The sequence below is a fragment of the Marmota monax genome, unplaced genomic scaffold (genome assembly GCF_021218885.2).
Source record: "Marmota monax isolate L192 unplaced genomic scaffold, Marmota_monax_Labrador192_F-V1.1 WCK01_AAM20220418_F8-fsc00038, whole genome shotgun sequence".
Classification (NCBI taxonomy): Eukaryota; Metazoa; Chordata; class Mammalia; order Rodentia; family Sciuridae; genus Marmota; species Marmota monax.
This window is the reverse complement of record NW_026692498.1, coordinates 9,673,070-9,690,411: the sequence shown is the minus strand read 5'-3', so window position 1 is coordinate 9,690,411 and position 17,342 is coordinate 9,673,070. Positions and strand designations below refer to the sequence as shown.

At 39.3% G+C, this 17,342-nt stretch overlaps 1 protein-coding gene and 1 pseudogene across 1 annotated transcript; both read right to left on the bottom strand.

The window, feature by feature from the left end:
- LOC124092705 (steroid transmembrane transporter SLC22A24-like) overlaps window positions 1-3,590 on the bottom strand; it is a 34,736-nt pseudogene extending 31,146 nt beyond the window's left edge.
- A 4,421-nt stretch (window positions 3,591-8,011) lies between these two features.
- On the bottom strand, window positions 8,012-12,110 carry LOC124093173 (influenza virus NS1A-binding protein homolog). The gene has a single exon (XM_046445458.2). The coding sequence runs from the start codon at window positions 11,603-11,605 to the stop codon at window positions 9,677-9,679; it is 1,929 nt and encodes a 642-aa protein (XP_046301414.1). The 5' UTR covers window positions 11,606-12,110; the 3' UTR covers window positions 8,012-9,676.
- Between the last annotated feature and the right edge of the window lie 5,232 nt (window positions 12,111-17,342).

Sequence of the window (17,342 nt, the reverse complement as noted above, 5' to 3'; positions counted from 1 at the left end):
GCATAATCTGCTCTAATGCCATCCATTTCCCTACAAATGCCATGATCTTATTATTTTTTAGTGATGAATAATATTCCATTGTGTATAAATGCCACATTTTTAAAATCCATTCATCCATTGAAGCGCATCTAGGTTGGCTCCACAGTCTAGCTATTGTGAATTGTGCTGCTATAAACATTGATGTGGCTTAGAAATTCTTGCTTCTATTCAACTCTTGTGTTGACCCATTGATCAGCCTTTGCCATCTGTCCTCTATATTCTCCTTATCTTTGGCAACAACTCTTATACTCTCAATTTTTAAGATTTTACATATGAATGATATGTAATACTCTTCCTTCTGTGCCTGGTTTATTTCACGTAACCTAATGACCTCTAGCTCTACTCATCTGTGTTGTTGCAAATAACAGTATTTCATTCTTTTTTTCATTCCACTAGCTTCTAGACATTGAAAAAACTTAATGTTTTTATTAGTGCATTATAGTTATATGTACCAGTGGAGTTCATTTTTACACATTTATACATGCATGAAATGTAATTTGCTCCATTTCAACCCCCAGTACTCCCACATTTCATCCTCCCCCCCACCTCCCACCCCTCCTCCTTCTCTTTCATATATATAATATATATATTCATATATATGTGATATATATATTTATATATATCTCAATATCACATTTTCTTTATCCATTCATTCATCTATGAAGACTTAACTACTTCTTGGCTATTGTGAATATTGCTGCAATGAACATGAACATGCAGGTATCTTTTTGACATTGATTTCATGTTCTTTGGGCGTATTCCCAATAGTAGGATTGGAATCATATGGATCATATGGTTGCTCCTTTTAAAAAATGTTTTGTTAGTGAATTATAGTTACATATATTAGTGGAATTCATTTTGACATAACTATACATGCATGGAATATAATTTGCTACATTTCAGTCCTCAGTACCTCCACTTTCCTTCCTTTCCACCCTCCTCTTGTTCCTCGGCTCTGATCTACTAGTCTTCCTTCTATTTATTTTTTGTTTTTTCTTAATAGGTGTTTTATAGATATACATAAAGGTAAAATCCACTATGATTTATTAAATAAGTGTCTTGATACAGGGGATTGAACCCAGGGGTGCTTAAGCACTGAACCATATCCCCAACCCCTTTTAAATATTTTATTTATATATTTTATATATTTATATATTTATTTATATAGGGTCTCACTGAGTAGCTTAGGGCTGGTTGGCTTTGAACTCACAATCTTCTTACTTTAGCCTCCTGACCTGTTGGGATTACAGGGGTACACCACCATGCTTGGCCCCTGTGTTGCATTCAAATAGGTACATAGAATAACTTGGCTACTTTCATTCCACAGTCTCTTAATTTTTCTGTCTCTTTTCCTTCCTCTTCTATCCCCTTCTATTACTCCACTGTCCTCTCTTCTATATTCATGGAACTTCCTCCTGCCTGTATTTCCTCCTTATTTGGCTGTAGCATATGAGAGAAAATACTCAACCCTTGACTTTAGGGGTCTGGCTTATTTCACTTACTGTGATGTTTTCCAGTTCCATCCCTCCTCCCCACCCCTAGCAAATGCCATAATCTCAGTCTTCTTTATGGTTGAGTAAAATTCCATTTTGTATGTATGCCGTATTTTCTTTTTCTATTCATTTATTGATGGGCACCTGGACTAATCCTATAACTTGGTTATTCATGAATGGCAGTGCTGTAAATATCGATGTGCATGTCCCAGTGTAATATGCTTATTTTAGTTTTTTTTTGCATACCTACCAATGAATGGGATAGCTGGGTCATATGGTAGTTCCATTCCTGGTCTTTTGAAGAATCTACATACTGCTTTCCAAAGTGGTTGTACTAATTTTCAGTCCCACCAACAATGTTTGAGTGTGCCATTCTTGCTAGCATTTATTATTATTTTTGTTCTTGATGATTGCCATTCTAAGTTGAGTGAGATAAAAATATTAGTGTTGCTTAGATTTCCATTTTCCTGCATAAGCTTTTTAATTTGATGCCATGCTACTTATTGATGCTTGGAGTTTTTTTTTTTTTTTGAGCTTTAGGAGTTTTGTTAGGTAAGTTGGTGCCTGCTCCAGTATATTGGAGTGTTGACTTTATGCTTGCCTCTAGCAGTTGCAGTGTCTGGTCTAATTCCTAGGCATCTGATCCATTTTGAGTTGACTTTTGTCAGGGTGAAAAGTAAGAATCTAGTTTCACTATTCTACATGTGGGTATCCAGTTTTCCCCAGCAGCTTTTGTTAAAAAGATCATCATTTTTCCTACCTATGTTTTTAGCATCAGATGACTGTATGTCTATGTGGGTTTGTCTTTATGTCTTCTATTCCGTTCCATTGGTGTTTTAGTTAGCCTTTTTGTTGCTGTGACTAAAAGGTCTGACATGATCAATTTTACAAAAGGAAAAATTGTTTTGGGCTCACAGTTTTAGAGGTATCAATCCATGGACAGCAAGATCTATTCCACAGGGCTCAGGGTGAGGCAGAACATCTTGGTAGAAGAGTGTGGTGGCGGGAAGCAGCTCACATGATAACCAGAAAGCAGAGAGAGACTCCACTTGCCAGATAGAAAATATATACCCCCATAGATGCCCCCAATAACCCACCTCCTCCAGCCACACCCTACCTGCTTTCAGTTCCTACTCAGTTTATCCCATCACGGGATTAATCCACTGATTGTGTTAAGGCTCTCATAATTACTTCTCTGATAAAGGTGCTTACATTTTCTCATACATGAGCTTTTGAGGGACACTAATATTTAAACCATAACATTCCTTGCATGCCCACCAAAAGTTAATGCTCATCTCAATATGCAAAATACATTTAGTCTATTTCAAAGAGTCCCCATTGTTGCAACAGTTCAAGATTGCCCAAAAGTTAAAGTCCAAAATCTTTGTTGAGACTCAGGGCAAGCTTGCATCATAAGCTCCTGTAAAAGTCAAAAGCTATTTATAAATATCCAACATATAAAAATACAGAGAGTTCAGGAAGACTGAAATCTAGCTGGGTGAACAAGTATAGTTCCATGTCTGGCATCCAGGGAACATGGCATGATGTGTTATGCTGACACCAAGACCCTCAAATAACTCTCAGACCACACGTTGCCATTCCAATTAAGACTTTATTGCTGGCCAGTGGTGGACATTCTACTCTCTAAAAGCGAGATGGTTAGAGTGACCCACCACCTTCAGTTTGGCCTCATATTTAAGCCAAAAAACCACAAAATGGATGTTAGGGGGTTTAGCCAATGCAAGCAAGCCAAGTTATAGAAGCAGAAGATTGCAGTTAGGCAGCGGGAGGCTTAGCCAATCAGAATAAGCCCAGTTACCCCTAGTTACAGAAATAGGAGATTGTGGTTAGATAGTTCCGTGTTCTTGAGGGTTTCCACAGCAAAAGGAAAAACAACCTGCCCCAGCCATGACCTTTCTAGTTGGCATGGCTGTTTCACAAAATGTAGTTACTAAACAAAATGGAGCCACTGTAGTCAAGGCTTCTGTCTCATGACAGATGTTCTGTCCAAAGAACTTATTTACCTCTGCCCTTGTGGCCTTGTTGATTGTAGCCCATGTGGCCTTTCTGTTGGCTTGGCTCACCTTGATTGCCATAGCCTATCTCAGTGGATGTTCCACAGTACTGGCATTTCTTATCCTTGAGAGTCTCCACTGCAGCTTTGGCTTCCTCCTTATATCTTCATGCATTTTTTTTTCTCAGAGGGGGCTGCAGGGACTCTGACCCTGCTCCACATTTTCTGGCCTCCCAGGCCTTCCTTTGACATCTTAATGGAAGCCTTCATGATCCTCCAATTCCAGAATTTTATATTCCAGCAGAAGCAGATGGTTGACACCAAGATCTGCTGCCATTTTGAGCAGTAGCCAAGCCTCCAGGGACACTGGCTGTAGCAGCCTCTGAGTGCCTGGGTAGCTGAGCACATTGAAAATACTTCCCAGGCCTCCTTCTTCAAGAAGCATACCCCGCTGTCTCTTCTTAAGAGATTTTTTACTTTCTTGAGTCTGAGATATATATGACCTGCCAATTCATGAGATGCCCTCAAGCCATCTTTTTTATTGTCTCTGGGGAAAGTCTAGCATTTCTTTAGTGAAGGTAATGAATTTAACAACTGCAACTTCCTTAACCCCAGTTTTACTCCTGCCTTTCAAGTCCAAGTTTTCCAGATCTTTCTGTTCTGCTTTCTGCTCCTGATTATCACAATAAATTTCTTTTTTTATTAGTTGTTCAAAACATTACAAAGCTCTTGACATATCATATTTCATACATTTGATTCAAGTGGATTATGAACTCTCATTTTTACCCAGTATACAGTTTGCAGAATCACTTCAGTTACCCATCCACTTTTTTACATATTGCCATACTAGTGTATGTTGTATTCTGCTGCCTTTCCTATCCTCTACTATCCTCCCCTCCCATCTTCTCTCTCTACCCCATCTACTGTAATTCATTTCTCTCTCTCGTTTTTTTCCCTTTCTCCTCACTTCCTCTTATATGTAATTTTGTATAACAATGAGGGTCTCCTTCCATTTCCATGCAATTTCCCTTCTCTCTCCCTTTCCCTCCAACCTCTTGTCCCTGTTTAATGGTGATCCTCTTCTCATGCTCTTCCTCCCTGCTCTGTTCTTAGTTGCCCTCCTTATATCAAAGAAGACATTTGGCATTTGTTTTTTAGGAATTGGCTGGTTCACTTAGCATAATCTGCTCTAATGCCATCCATTTCCCTGCAAATGCCATGATTTTGTCATTTTTTAGTGCTGAGTAATACTCCATTGTGTATAAATGCCACATTTTTTTTTAATCCATTCATCTATTAAAGGGCATCTAGGTTGGTTCCATAGTCTAGCTATTGTGAATTGTGCTGCTATGAACATCAATGTAGCTGTATCCCTATAATACACTCTTTTAAGGTCTTTGGGGAATAGTCCAAGAAGGGGAATAGCTGGGTCAAATGGTGGTTCCATTCCCAGCTTTCCCAGGAATCTCCATACTGCTTTCCAAATTGGCTGTACCAATTTGCAGCCCCACCAGCAATGTACAAGTGTACCCTTTTCCCCACATCCTCGCCAGCACTTGTTGTTGTTTGACTTCATAATGGCTGCCAATCTTACTGAAGTGAGATGGTATCTTAGGGTGGTTTTGATTTGCATTTCTCTGACTGCTAGAGATGGTGAGCATTTTTTCATGTACTTGTTGATTGATTGTATGTCTTCCTCTGAGAAGTGTCTGTTCAGGTCCTTGGCCCATTTGTTGATTGGGTTGTTTGTTTTCTTATTGCTTAATTTTTTGAGTTCTTTGTATACTCTGGATATTAGGGCTGTATCTGAAGTGTGAGGAGTAAAGATTTGTTCCCAGGATGTAGGCTCCCTATTTACCTCTGTTATTGTTTTTCTTGCTGAGAAAAAACTTTTTAGTTTGAGTAAGTCCCATTTGTTGATTCTTGTTTTTAACTCTTGTGCTATGGGTGTCCTATTGAGGAATTTGGAGCCCGACCCACAATATGTAGATTACAGTCAACTTTTTCTTCTATCAGACACAGAGTCTCTGATTTGATATTAAGCTCCTTGATCTATTTTGAGTTAACTTTTGTGCATGGTGAGAGAAAGGGATTCAGAATCATTTTGTTACATATGGATTTATAGTTTTCTCAGCATCATTTGTTGAAGATGCTATCTTTTCTCCATTGCATGTTTTTAGCACCTTTGTCAAATATAAGATGGTTGTAATTTTGTGGATTGGTCTCTGTGACCTCTATTCTATACCATTGGTCCACCCGCCTGTTTTGGTACCAGTACCATGCTGTTTTTGTTACTATTGCTCTGTAGTATAGTTTCAAATCTGGTATCACTATACCGCCTGTTTCACTCTTCCTGCTTAGAATTGCTTTTGCTATTCTGGGTCTTTATTTTTCCAGATGAATTTCATGATTGCTTTATCTATTTCTACAAGAAATGCCGTTGGGATTTTGATTGGCATTGCATTAAACCTATAGAGAACTTTTGGTAATATCTCCATTTTGATGATGTTAGTTCTGGCTATCCATGAACAGGGTATATTTTTCCATCTTGTAAGATCTTCTTCTATTTCTCTCTTTAGGGTTCTGTAGTTTTCATTGTATAAATGTTTCACCTCTTTTATTAGGTTGATTCCCAAGTATTTTATTTTTTTTGAGGATATTGTGAATGGGGTGGTTTTCCTCATTTCCATTTCAGAAGATTTGTCACTGATATACAGGAATGCCTTTGATTTATGCATGTTGATTTTATATCCTGCCACTTTGCTGAATTCATTTATTAGCTCTAGTAGTTTCTTTGTAGACCCTTTTGTGTCTTCTAGGAATAGGATCATGTCACCTGCAAATAGTGATAATTTAAATTCTTCTTTTCCTATCTTTATGCCTTTAATTTTGTCTGTCTAATTGCTCTGGCCAGTATTTTGAGAACTATATTGAATAGAAGTGGTGAGAGAGGGCACCCGTGTCTTGTTCCAGATTTTAGAGGGAATGCCTTCAATTTTTCTCCATTCAGAATGATGCTAGCCTGAGGCTTAGCATATATAGCTTTTACAATGTTGAGGTAAGTTCCTGTTATCCCTAGTTTTTCTAGTGTTTTGAACATAAAGGATGCTGTACTTTGTCGAATGCTTTTTCTGTGTCTATCGAGATGATCATATGGTTCTTATCTTTAAGTCTATTGATGTGGTGAATAACATTATTGATTTCCATATATTGAACCAGCCTTGCATCCCAGGGATGAATCCTACTTGATCATAGTGCATAATTTTTTTGATATGTTTTTGTATCCAATTCGCCAGAATTTTATTGAGGATTTTTGCATCTATGGTTCATTAGAGATATTGGTCTGTAGTTTTCTTTCTTTGAATTGTCTTTGTCTGGTTTAGGGATCAGGGTGATGTTGGCCTCATGGAATGAATTTGGAAGAGCTCCCTCTTATTCTATTTCCTGAAATAACTTGAAAAGTATTGGTATTAATTCTTCTTTAAAGGTTTTTTAAAACTCCGCTGTATACCTATCCAGTCCTGGGCTTTTCTTGGTTGGTAGTCTTTTGATGGCTTCTTCTACTTCATCCATTGATATTGGTCTGTTTAAATTGTGTGTATCCTCCTGACTCAGTCTGGGCAAATCATATGACTTAAGAAATTTATCGATGTCTTCACTATCTTCTATTTTATTGGAATATAGGGTTTCAAAATAATTTCTAATTATCTTCTGTATTTCTGTAGCATCTGTTGTGATATTGCCTTTTTCATCCCATATGTTAGTAATTTGAGTTCTCTCTCTTCTTCTCCTAATTAGCATGGCTAATGGTCTATCAATCTTATTTATTTTTTCGAAGAACCAACTTATAGTTTTGTCAATTTTTTCAATAGTTTCTTTTGTTTCAATTTCGTTGATTTCCGCTCTGATTTTAATTATTTCTTGCCTTCTGCTCCATATGCTGTTGTTTTGCTCTTCCTTTTCTAGGGTTTTGAGATGAAGTGTGAGCTGATTTATTTGTTGGTTTTTTTCTGTTTTTGAGGAATGAACTCCAGGCAATGAATTTCCCTCTTAAAACTGCTTTCGTTGTGTCCCATAGATTCCAATTGTGTCTGTATTTTCATTTATCTCTAAGAATTTTTTGATTTCCTCCTTTATGTCTTCTGTAACTCATTGATCATTCAGTAACATATTGTTCATTTTCCATGTGATGTAGGATTTTTCCTTCCTTCTTTTATCATTAATTTCCAGTTTCGTTCAATTATGATCAGATAAGATGCGTGGTATTATCTCCACAGCTTTATATTTACTAAGGGTTGCCCTATGGCATAATATATGGTATATTTTTGAGAAGTATCCATGTGCTGCTGAGAAAAAAGTATATCCACTTGATGATGTTTGATATATTCTATATATGTTGGTTAAGTCTAGGTTATTGATTTTGTTATTGAGTTCTATAGTTTCTTTTTTTTTTTTTTTTTAGTGCTGAATCCTCAACTTAAACTTTATTTCCTTGTGCTGAATAGAACAAACACAGATCCATAAACAACAGTCATCCTATTAGGCAAATTCAAATTTAAACTTCTAGTTTTAGTTCAGAAACAAACCAGAGACAGATGGTTAGTCAGGAACTACACAGTAACCAGGTGAACTGATTTCCTTTCTTGGTTTTCTGTAAAAACAGATGAGAGAAAGGTGGCAAAGTACCAGAGTACCAACGAATTTCAAGAAAATATTCAATTTTTTTTCCTAACCCAAGTTAGCTACTGAATAGTCCTCTCATCCTACATGGCTCATTAGGTTCCTGTGTTTCATTGTCTGTGACAAGAAAAAACACCTTACATTATCCATTTCTTTCAGATGTAATATGCCAGGTGGGTATTTTCCCCAAATGCTTTAACTCTTCCTCACTGAAAAATTTTCCCCCAAACTTTTAGTAATGAATGAGTACACAAACAACCGGGTATTAATCCCATGGTGCAAGGATTTCCTGCAAAGTACCTTTAATGTGTTTGCATCTGCAGCAAGCATTAGGACGTGCTAAGTTTAGCACCATCAGTTAGGCGTGTAACACTACACATTAGACACCAAATCATCCCCCAGATTTATCCATAAGAGCAAAAAAAAAAAAAAAAAAAAAAAGAAAAACTGAGCAAAAACGTAGTTCTGATAAAGGCTGCATTCACAAACCCAACACAGTTTAAACTTTTTCAATCAAGGGCTTCTGTTTAGTATTCTTTTGTTAATGATAAATAAAAGCAGAATTATGGAAGAAGATCAAATACTTCACTGTTCTTTTATATAGTTAAAGCTCTTGCTGAATAAACTATACCCTCAACAAATCAAAATACTTCAAACCAGTGTTTCAAATACCAAAAATCATCACTATGTTACTGTTCGGCAACTCCATTCAAAAAAACGTTGGTACTGCATTCTCAGAAGAAAAAAAAAATGCAGCTGAGCCAAATGCTTAAAAGTTTGCATTCTGAGCATTTAAAAGAATCACTCCACTCTGCATCCTTTAAGATTGCCACTCTGCTTCACTAACTTGAATCTGCCATATTTTACTTCAACAGGTAAAGCACTCTGCTGAGAATATAAAAAGTTATAAAAAGGCAATCATAAAAGATTAAATATTGGTAGGCAAGTTAGCTTTCTTTTAATAAAAACAAAAATAGTTATTGTCTTCTATTTAAATAAGTATCTTTTGTTATAGAGTGTTCCAGTTATTGAAAAAGGGCCCTTAAAAAACCCAACTGCCTACATCTTTAAACCCTACCCCCTCTTGCCCCATAATACACATTTGAGGGAAGAGTCATTTAATGTGCAAATTGGCAAAACAAATGTGGAGGAGAGGGGATTTCTTGAAATGATGTGCCCAATCAATTCTTGGTTTATTCTTTTACAATATCAATTTCCAAAAAGTAAAATAACCAAAGAAGTCTTAAAAATACACACAAAAAAAATCATCTTTGCATTCCTTTCCAAACACAAAAAAGTATGTACAGCATGTAATAATATGCAATATGCAAAAGCTTTGTGTTGCTGTTAGCAACATCTATACCCACCCACCCTCCTTATTCACAAGTGTACCTCTACTAAACACAATTACATCACTAAGCCTGTTAGTTTGAGAGGGTCTTAAAATGTGTTAAAACTGGAAAATCTTTGTGTAAGGGCTCCACTCATTTGACTCAAGGTTATAGACTTCAACTGTATTCAAAAATTCATTGCCATCAAATCCTCCCACTGCATAAATGGTACTCCCTACAGTTGTGATCCCAGCATTGCTCCTTGGTGAAGTCATATTTCCCATCATCTTCCATTCATTTCTAGTTGGATCATACATCTCCACACAACTGATAGCATGAGAACCATCAAAACCACCACCTACAAACAGTTTTCCATCAAGAACAGCTACCCCAGCTCCTCGCCTCGCTATATTCATGGGTGCAATTAAAGTCCAGGTGTTATTCTCAGGATTGTAACGTTCTACTGTGTTCAGACAATTCCAAGACTCTGCACCTCCAATTATGTACAGATAACCACCAAGTTCACAGACTGCAGACTGGTGTCTACGAATGTTAAGAGGAGCACAGCTTGTCCATGACTTTGTTACAGGATCAAATACATCACAATTTTTCAGCCCCTTTTGACCATATGGATCAGAGCCACCAACAATGTATAACTTTCCATTGAGAGCACACACTCCTGCATTACAACGATTAGTTCTCAACTCTGGAACAGGAGTCCAGTCATCGATGTTTGGATCATACATCTCTCCACAACTCAGGTCATCTGAGTGGCCGTTTGATCCACCTACCACATAGAGCTGACCCATGAGTACAGCCATTTGAAATTGAGCTCTTGGCGTTCTCATGGGAGCAAGGAAGGACCAATGATCTGTATGTGGATCGTAGCATTCAACTGTTCGAAGACATTCTTCTCTGTTATAGCCACCTGCAGCTATGAGTTTGCCATTCATCTCTGCTGTACCCAAACCAGATCGTGCATACTGCATGGGAGACATGGGCTTTTCTATTAGTTCATCTGGCTGCATCTCAAAGCTTAAACTCTTGACTAGTTTTGGAGTACTTGTTGGTGAGCTCTGTGGGCTATTTCGACCATGAAGGAAGATCACACAGAAGATACCATCCAGCACAGCTAGGCACAAGTAAGTGTTATTCGAAGTCTTCTCCGAAGCAACGATTTTCCACTCATGCTTAGGGCTTTGTACTGTAGCATTTGGAGAAGAGAGACATCCAGTGGAACTGCTACTTATCTGCTTATGGCCATTCTCACGTGGTGGCTTTTTCTGCACAAACTGAATGTGGTCATCATCACTGCCAAAGACCTCAGCCTGTCCATCTAGTAGGTTCCCATCAAGCAGCTTGTGATCAGCTGAGTAGTACAAGGTTTGAACCTCTTCCATCAGCTCTTCCAGACTGTCTCCATTCTCCCAGATGCTACGCTGCACCCAGTTGATTACCTTTGTATACAATTTGCCATTGCTGGGCAAGCAAACATTATCTTCTAGCATTACCTCCAACTTTAGTCGGGGAAGCTTAAGAAATTCTTCCTCTTCTGAAATTTGTAACAAATGCTCCTGAATATAAGCATCAACCTTATTTAACAAACGGGAGTCTCCCATACAACTTGCAAAATTTCGGTAAGAGATGCAGCTGGTAATATCCATCCGAGACAGTAAATAATCACCACAAACCTGCTTTACTCGGTCCATCTTCAGCTTTTTTGCTGCAGAATAAACATCTTTCACCAATTCCTTATCAGCTTTCAACTGAGCAGTGTAGGCATAATTCAACAGGACTTCAACAGCTTCTGGATTGAGATCATCAAATTTAACATGAGAAACTCCATGAGGATCACTATCACTATTAAAGATTTCAAATAAATAGGGACTGCAACAAGCTAGTACTGCTCTGTGTGCTAACATCTCATGACCACAGACCTGAAGTCGAACATCACAGAACGGGCCACTTTTCCTCAGGGCATTTAATTTGGCAACAGAAGACTCAATAAAATTTTCATCTTCAAACATCAAATATCCATTGGGAATCATTTTTCCTTATAAATTTGGCTACTATACTGGAAGAAATGTATTACTGGGAATGCAAATAATCCAAAGGCAAAGGAGTGATGAAATGAAGCACTTAGTCAAGGTATGAAGACAGGTAGCTGAAGTAAAGGTAGATGTGTCTTAAGCTCTAATGGTGGTTCCAAAACTATCAGGCTTGAAAATGATGTAATCAAGTCCTTAAAAGCTATAGACACGAATTTCTTCTGTGACAAAGATGCATCATAATCTGGTTCATCTCTAAAGAGATGGAAAAATTCATCTCTAGAGCTTCGATGGGGAGCAGGAGGAAGCGGGAGGGAACTGGCCCAACGGGAAGCGCCTCGAGGCAGCGGAGAGGGGCAGCAATCGAGCGAAAGAACGAGCAGCCAGTCCGCGGCGGCTACGAGAAAGAGGCAGCGCCGCGAACGACTCCCAGCAACGAGCTCGCTCGCTGGTACAGCCGCGCTGAAGCAGCAGGCGGAGAAACAGCGCAGCGACTGACTCAGAGTGACCGACCTCCACGCGAGTCCCGGAGACACTGCCGCCGCTGCCGCTGCCGGCTGCCCTCCCGCGCCGCACCCCCTCGCACGTCTCTATAGTTTCTTTATTCAACTTTTGTTTGGAGCATCTGTCCAATGGTGAGAGAGGTGTGTTGAAGTCACCCATAATTATTGTGTTATGGTCTATTTGATTGTTGAACTTGAGGAGAGTGTGTTTTATGAACGTTTCAGCACCATTATTTGGTGCATAAATATTGATAATTGTTATGTTTTGTTGGTGAATGGTTCCTTTTAACAGTATATAATGTCCTTCCTTATCCCTTTTGATTAACTTAGTCTTGAAGTCGATTTTATTTGATATGAGGATGGCCACCCCTGCTTGCTTCCGAGGACCGTGTGCATGGTATGATTTTTCCCAACCTTTCACCTTCAGCCTGTGTATGTCTTTTCCAATCAGATGTGTCTCCTGAAGGTAGCATATTGTTGGATTTGTTTTTTTAACCCAAGTTACCAGCCTATGTCGCTTTATTGGTGAGTTTAAGCCATTAATGTTTAGGGTTACTATTGATATATGGTTTGTACTACCAGTCATGTTTGATTATTTATCTTTTTTTAAAAAAATTTGGTTTGTTTCTCCATGATTAGCTTTTTTCCCCCCACTCTCACTTTACTGAGGTACTTCCCACTGTTGGTTTTGGTTGTTGTTTTCATTTCTTCCTCATGTCGTGTTTTGCTCAAGATGCTTTGCAGTGCTGGTTTTCTGGCTGCAAATTCTTTTAACTTTAGTTTACCATGAAAGATTTTTATTTCATTGTCATACCTGAAGCTTAATTTTGCTGGATACAAAATTCTTGGTTGGCATCCATTGTCTTTCAGTGTTTGAAATACGTTGTTCCAGAATCTTCTCGCTTTCAGCGTCTGTGATGAAAAATCAGCCGTTAAACTTATTGATTTACCCCTGAATGTAATCTGTCTCCTTTCTCTTGTAGCTTTTAATATTTTCTCTTTGTTCTATATATTGGATATCTTTATAACAATGTGTCTTGGCATTGGTCTACTGTGATTTTGTATGTTCGGTGTCCTGTATGCATCTAAAATTTGTACATCCGTTTCCTTTTTTTATATCTGGAAAGTTTTCTAAAATTATTTCATTCAACAGATTGCTCATTCCCTTGGTTTGGACCTCTATATGTTCCTCTCTCTGGATGACTCTTTTGTTTTAAAATTTTTTATTGTTGGTTGTTTAAAACATTACAAATATCTTGATATATCATATTTCACACTTTGATTCAAGTGGGTTATGAACTCCCATTTTTACCCCATATACAGATTGCAGAATTACATCAGTTACACATCCATTGATTTACATATTGCCATACTAGTGTCTGTTGTGTTCTGCTGCCTTTCCTATCCTCTACTATCCCCCCTCCCCTCCCCTCTTCTCTCTCTACCCGGATGACTCTTAAGTTTGTTTTTTTAATGTTATCCCATATCTCTTGGATGTTTTTCTCGTGGTTTCTTACCAGCCTTTCTGATTTGGCTAGACTCTTTTCAAGATGATATATTTTGTCTTCATTGTCTGATGTTCTGACTTCTACTTGCTCCACTCTGTTAGTGATACTCTTGTTTGAGTGTTTAATTTGGTTTATAGTTTCCTTCATTTATAGGATTATTGTTTGATTTTTTTGATAATCTCTATCTCCTGGTAAAGTTGCTTATTTGCTTCTTTTATCTGTAACAAAATGTATGTAATTCATTTTCAATGTGTTCTTTTATTGTTTGAATTTGCTGTCTCATGTCCTCTTTAAGATTCCATTCCATCTGTATAAGGTATTCCTTGAGTTCTTTATTTGACCATTTTTCTGATGCCTCTAGGTTCTCCTGTAGATTTAGGCTGTCCTGCATTGTTTGCACTCCTTTTCTTCCTTGCTTTTTCATGATGCTCATGTTACTTCTGGTTCTGTTTGACTGCTGAATTACTGTTTACTCCTATAAATTTATTTTGGTTTTGTGTATCTCCGGAGTCTATCTTTTGTGATGGGAGACTATGACTAGAGATGATGAATTGTGTTGCACTTTAAAGCATATTCATTCATTTCCTAAACTGTGTATAGATTCTGATGGCATATAGCGATCTGCGGTTTGGTCTTGGGACTTATGTTTAGGTTGAGTGATGTGATGGTATAGAGGTTGGTATATCTTGGCAACCTTGGAAGATTGCTCTACTGAGGAAGGATATTAACAGGAGAATGGTCTGGAGTATTTGGGGGTAGCTAGGGAATTGGTAGCACTATATAATGCCTCAGAACATTTACCTATACACATTTAGTAAATTACACATAAACAGCGTCGTGATGCTTGGGAGGAAAGGTATTAGAAGGGGAGGGAAGAAGTCGCTAAAGAGAGTGAGAGTAAACAGGTAGAATTCAAGAAAAGGGGAATAAGGAAATTGAAAAAAATGAAAAGACAAAAAAAAATAAAATTAAAAAATAATAATAAAAAAATTAAAAAAATAAAAATAAAAAAAAATTAAAATTGCAGTCTTAGAGTTTGATTAATTTCTCTTCCAGTAGGTGGAGCTGTGCCCACCGGGCCAAGCTTCTCCTCTCAATAGACAGGAATCAATCCCTGTGAGGTGGCTTCTCCTCCCCCACTGGCCGGGTCTCCAATCCTGAGTGCCTCGGGCCTTTTCTTTTGTCTAGTCACTTCCCCACTTTTGCTCCAGCCAGGCCCCCTCACCGGTGACGCTCACCACAATACTGGCTACACGCCAGGTCTGCTGCTCCCGGGAGCCCTATTTTCTTGAACGACTGGGCACACTCTCCCTGTTTGCAATTCCCCCAGACCCTAAGGTTGTGGAGCGTGGGGCCGGGAACCATCAGCATATTCTGCCTGCCCTCCGGTAACCACACCCCCGGGAGCTGGCGCAAGAGACCTCGGTTGTCAGCGCTGGCGGGAGCGGTAGCCAGGGGTCACGTGCCGCTCCTGACTCCCTCCATCTGACTATCTCACTCACGAGAGAGTTGGGGGGGGGGCTTTGAGATTTCCCCGCTGTGTAGAGAGGAAGGGCTCGGGGGTCACACACCTGCAGATGTTGGTTTCAATGAAGCTATCCCCTCCGCCGCATTCTGGTGATGTCAGTCCTCTGCCATGGTGGTGTCCCATGCGAAGGGCGACCGTTTGTTCCCTTTGCCGGGTGTCCAATGCGAAGGGTGGGTCCGGACCGGCTCTCCCAGGCCCCGACTCAATCCTGTGCCTGCTGCCTATGAAGGCTCGGTTGGTATTACCTCAAAAGGTTCACAGAGGAACCGAAGAGTTGTTTCTCTATTCAGCGGGAGTGTTTGTAGCGCTGAGTCATGGTGGTTTGGTTGCGAGACACAGTCGATCCGCCAGAAACTGCCTACAGGAGCCTGAATTCACCCTCTCCGGGCTCAGTGTGGGCTCTGAGGGGTGCAAACTGCTCGCCCCAGGTCCACATCAGCCCAGCATTGCCAAGTGATCCTGAACAAACAGCTTTCAGTCAGTTTAAGACTCCCTTTGCCAGCACAGCTGAAGAGGTCAGAGAAAATTGATCTCTCAGTGCCTGCCGCCATGTTAGAGACCCTGTCTCAGGGTCCCCGAGTTGCTCCCTCTGGACGGTTGCAACTTAAGTAAACCTGCTGCCCGCGAATTCCTCAAGTGCCGCCCCCTCCGCCCTACATCAGAACCAGGGATGGAGCTCCTGGTAAAGCACCCATTTCCTGGCACTCAGAAGCCAGGTGGCCACCAGGGATCTTCAGTACCTGCAGGGCAAAGCCAGTGGGACCCCAGGGCTGGCGACAAAAGCCAAGATCTATCACAATAAATTTCACTGAAATCTGCCAACAGCATCCACGCTGAATGCTATGCTGCTTAGACATTTCTTCTGCCAGTTTAAGAAGCCCATAAGTTTTAAAATCAGTCTCACAGAAAGTCTCAGGACATGGGCAAAATGCAGACAACTTCTCAGCCAGAACGTAACACAAATGGCCTCTACTTCAAATTCCAATAAAGTCCTTTTTCTCTGAACCTTCTTGAGCCCTGTCTTTACTATATTCCTACTGGCATTCTGGTGCTCTGAGTTCCCACCAGAATCAGCCATTAAGCTCTGCATACAATAATCTTAAACATTTCCAGCTTGCACTGTCAAACATCTCAAAATTCCTCCCCCCAATTTTAAAAAGCTCCCAAAGCTTCTGAAATACATGGTCACAGCAAAGACCCCATTCCTCAGTACCAATTTCTGTTTTAGTTGGCTTTTTTGCTGCTGTGACTAAAAGACCTGACAAGAACAATTTTAGCAGAGGAAAAGTTTGTTTGAGGCTCACAGTTTCAGAGGTCTCAATCCAAAGACAGCAGGCTCCATTCCTCAGGGCTTAAAGTCCAAAGAATATCATGGAGAAAGAGTGTGGTGAAGGGAAGCAGCTCACATGATAATCAGAAAGGAGAGACACTTCACTTCCAGATACAAAATATATACCCCAAAGGCATGCTCCCAATTACACACCTCCTCCAGCTACAACCCATCAAACTTCAGTTTCCACTCAGTTAATTCCATTAGGGGATTAATATACTGATTGTGTTAAGGCTCTCATAAATTAATCATTTCTCCTCTAAACATTTTTGCATTGTCTCACACATGAGCTTTTGGGGGACACCTAATATATAATCCATAATAATTGGTCTTCATGTCTGTTTTTTGACCCCAATGTCCCTTCATGATAAAAATTCTCAACAAAGTAGGTATGGATTGAACTTATCCAAACAAATTAGGTTCATATGTACAAGCCAACTACTCCGATCAGACTAAATCAGGAAAAGTTGAAAGCTTTTCATCTAAGCCATGGAGAAATAAAAGGATGTCCAATTACAAAACTTTTATTTAACATAAAATTCAAATTCATAGTCATAGAAATAAAGAGCATATAAGTTGGGAAGAAAAACTGAAAATGTGCCTTTTTGTGAGCACATAAACTAATATACAGCAAAACCAAAAATCTCCACCAAAACACTCTTAGAACTGATAAACCAATTCTGTTTTGTTTTGTACTGAGGATAGAACCCAGAGGCACTTAACCACTAAGCCATATACCCCTTCTGTTTTTTTAAAAAAATTTATTTTGAAACAGGGTTTCAATAAGTTTATTAAGGCTTTGCTAACTTGCTAAGGCTGGCTTTGAACTTGTGATCCTCCTGACTCAATCTCCCAAGTTGCTGGTTGC

Coding starts and splice junctions, on each gene's coding strand:
- LOC124093173 (XM_046445458.2), bottom strand. CDS start 11,605: ATGATTCCCAATGGATATTTGATGTTTGAAGATGAAAATTTTATTGAG.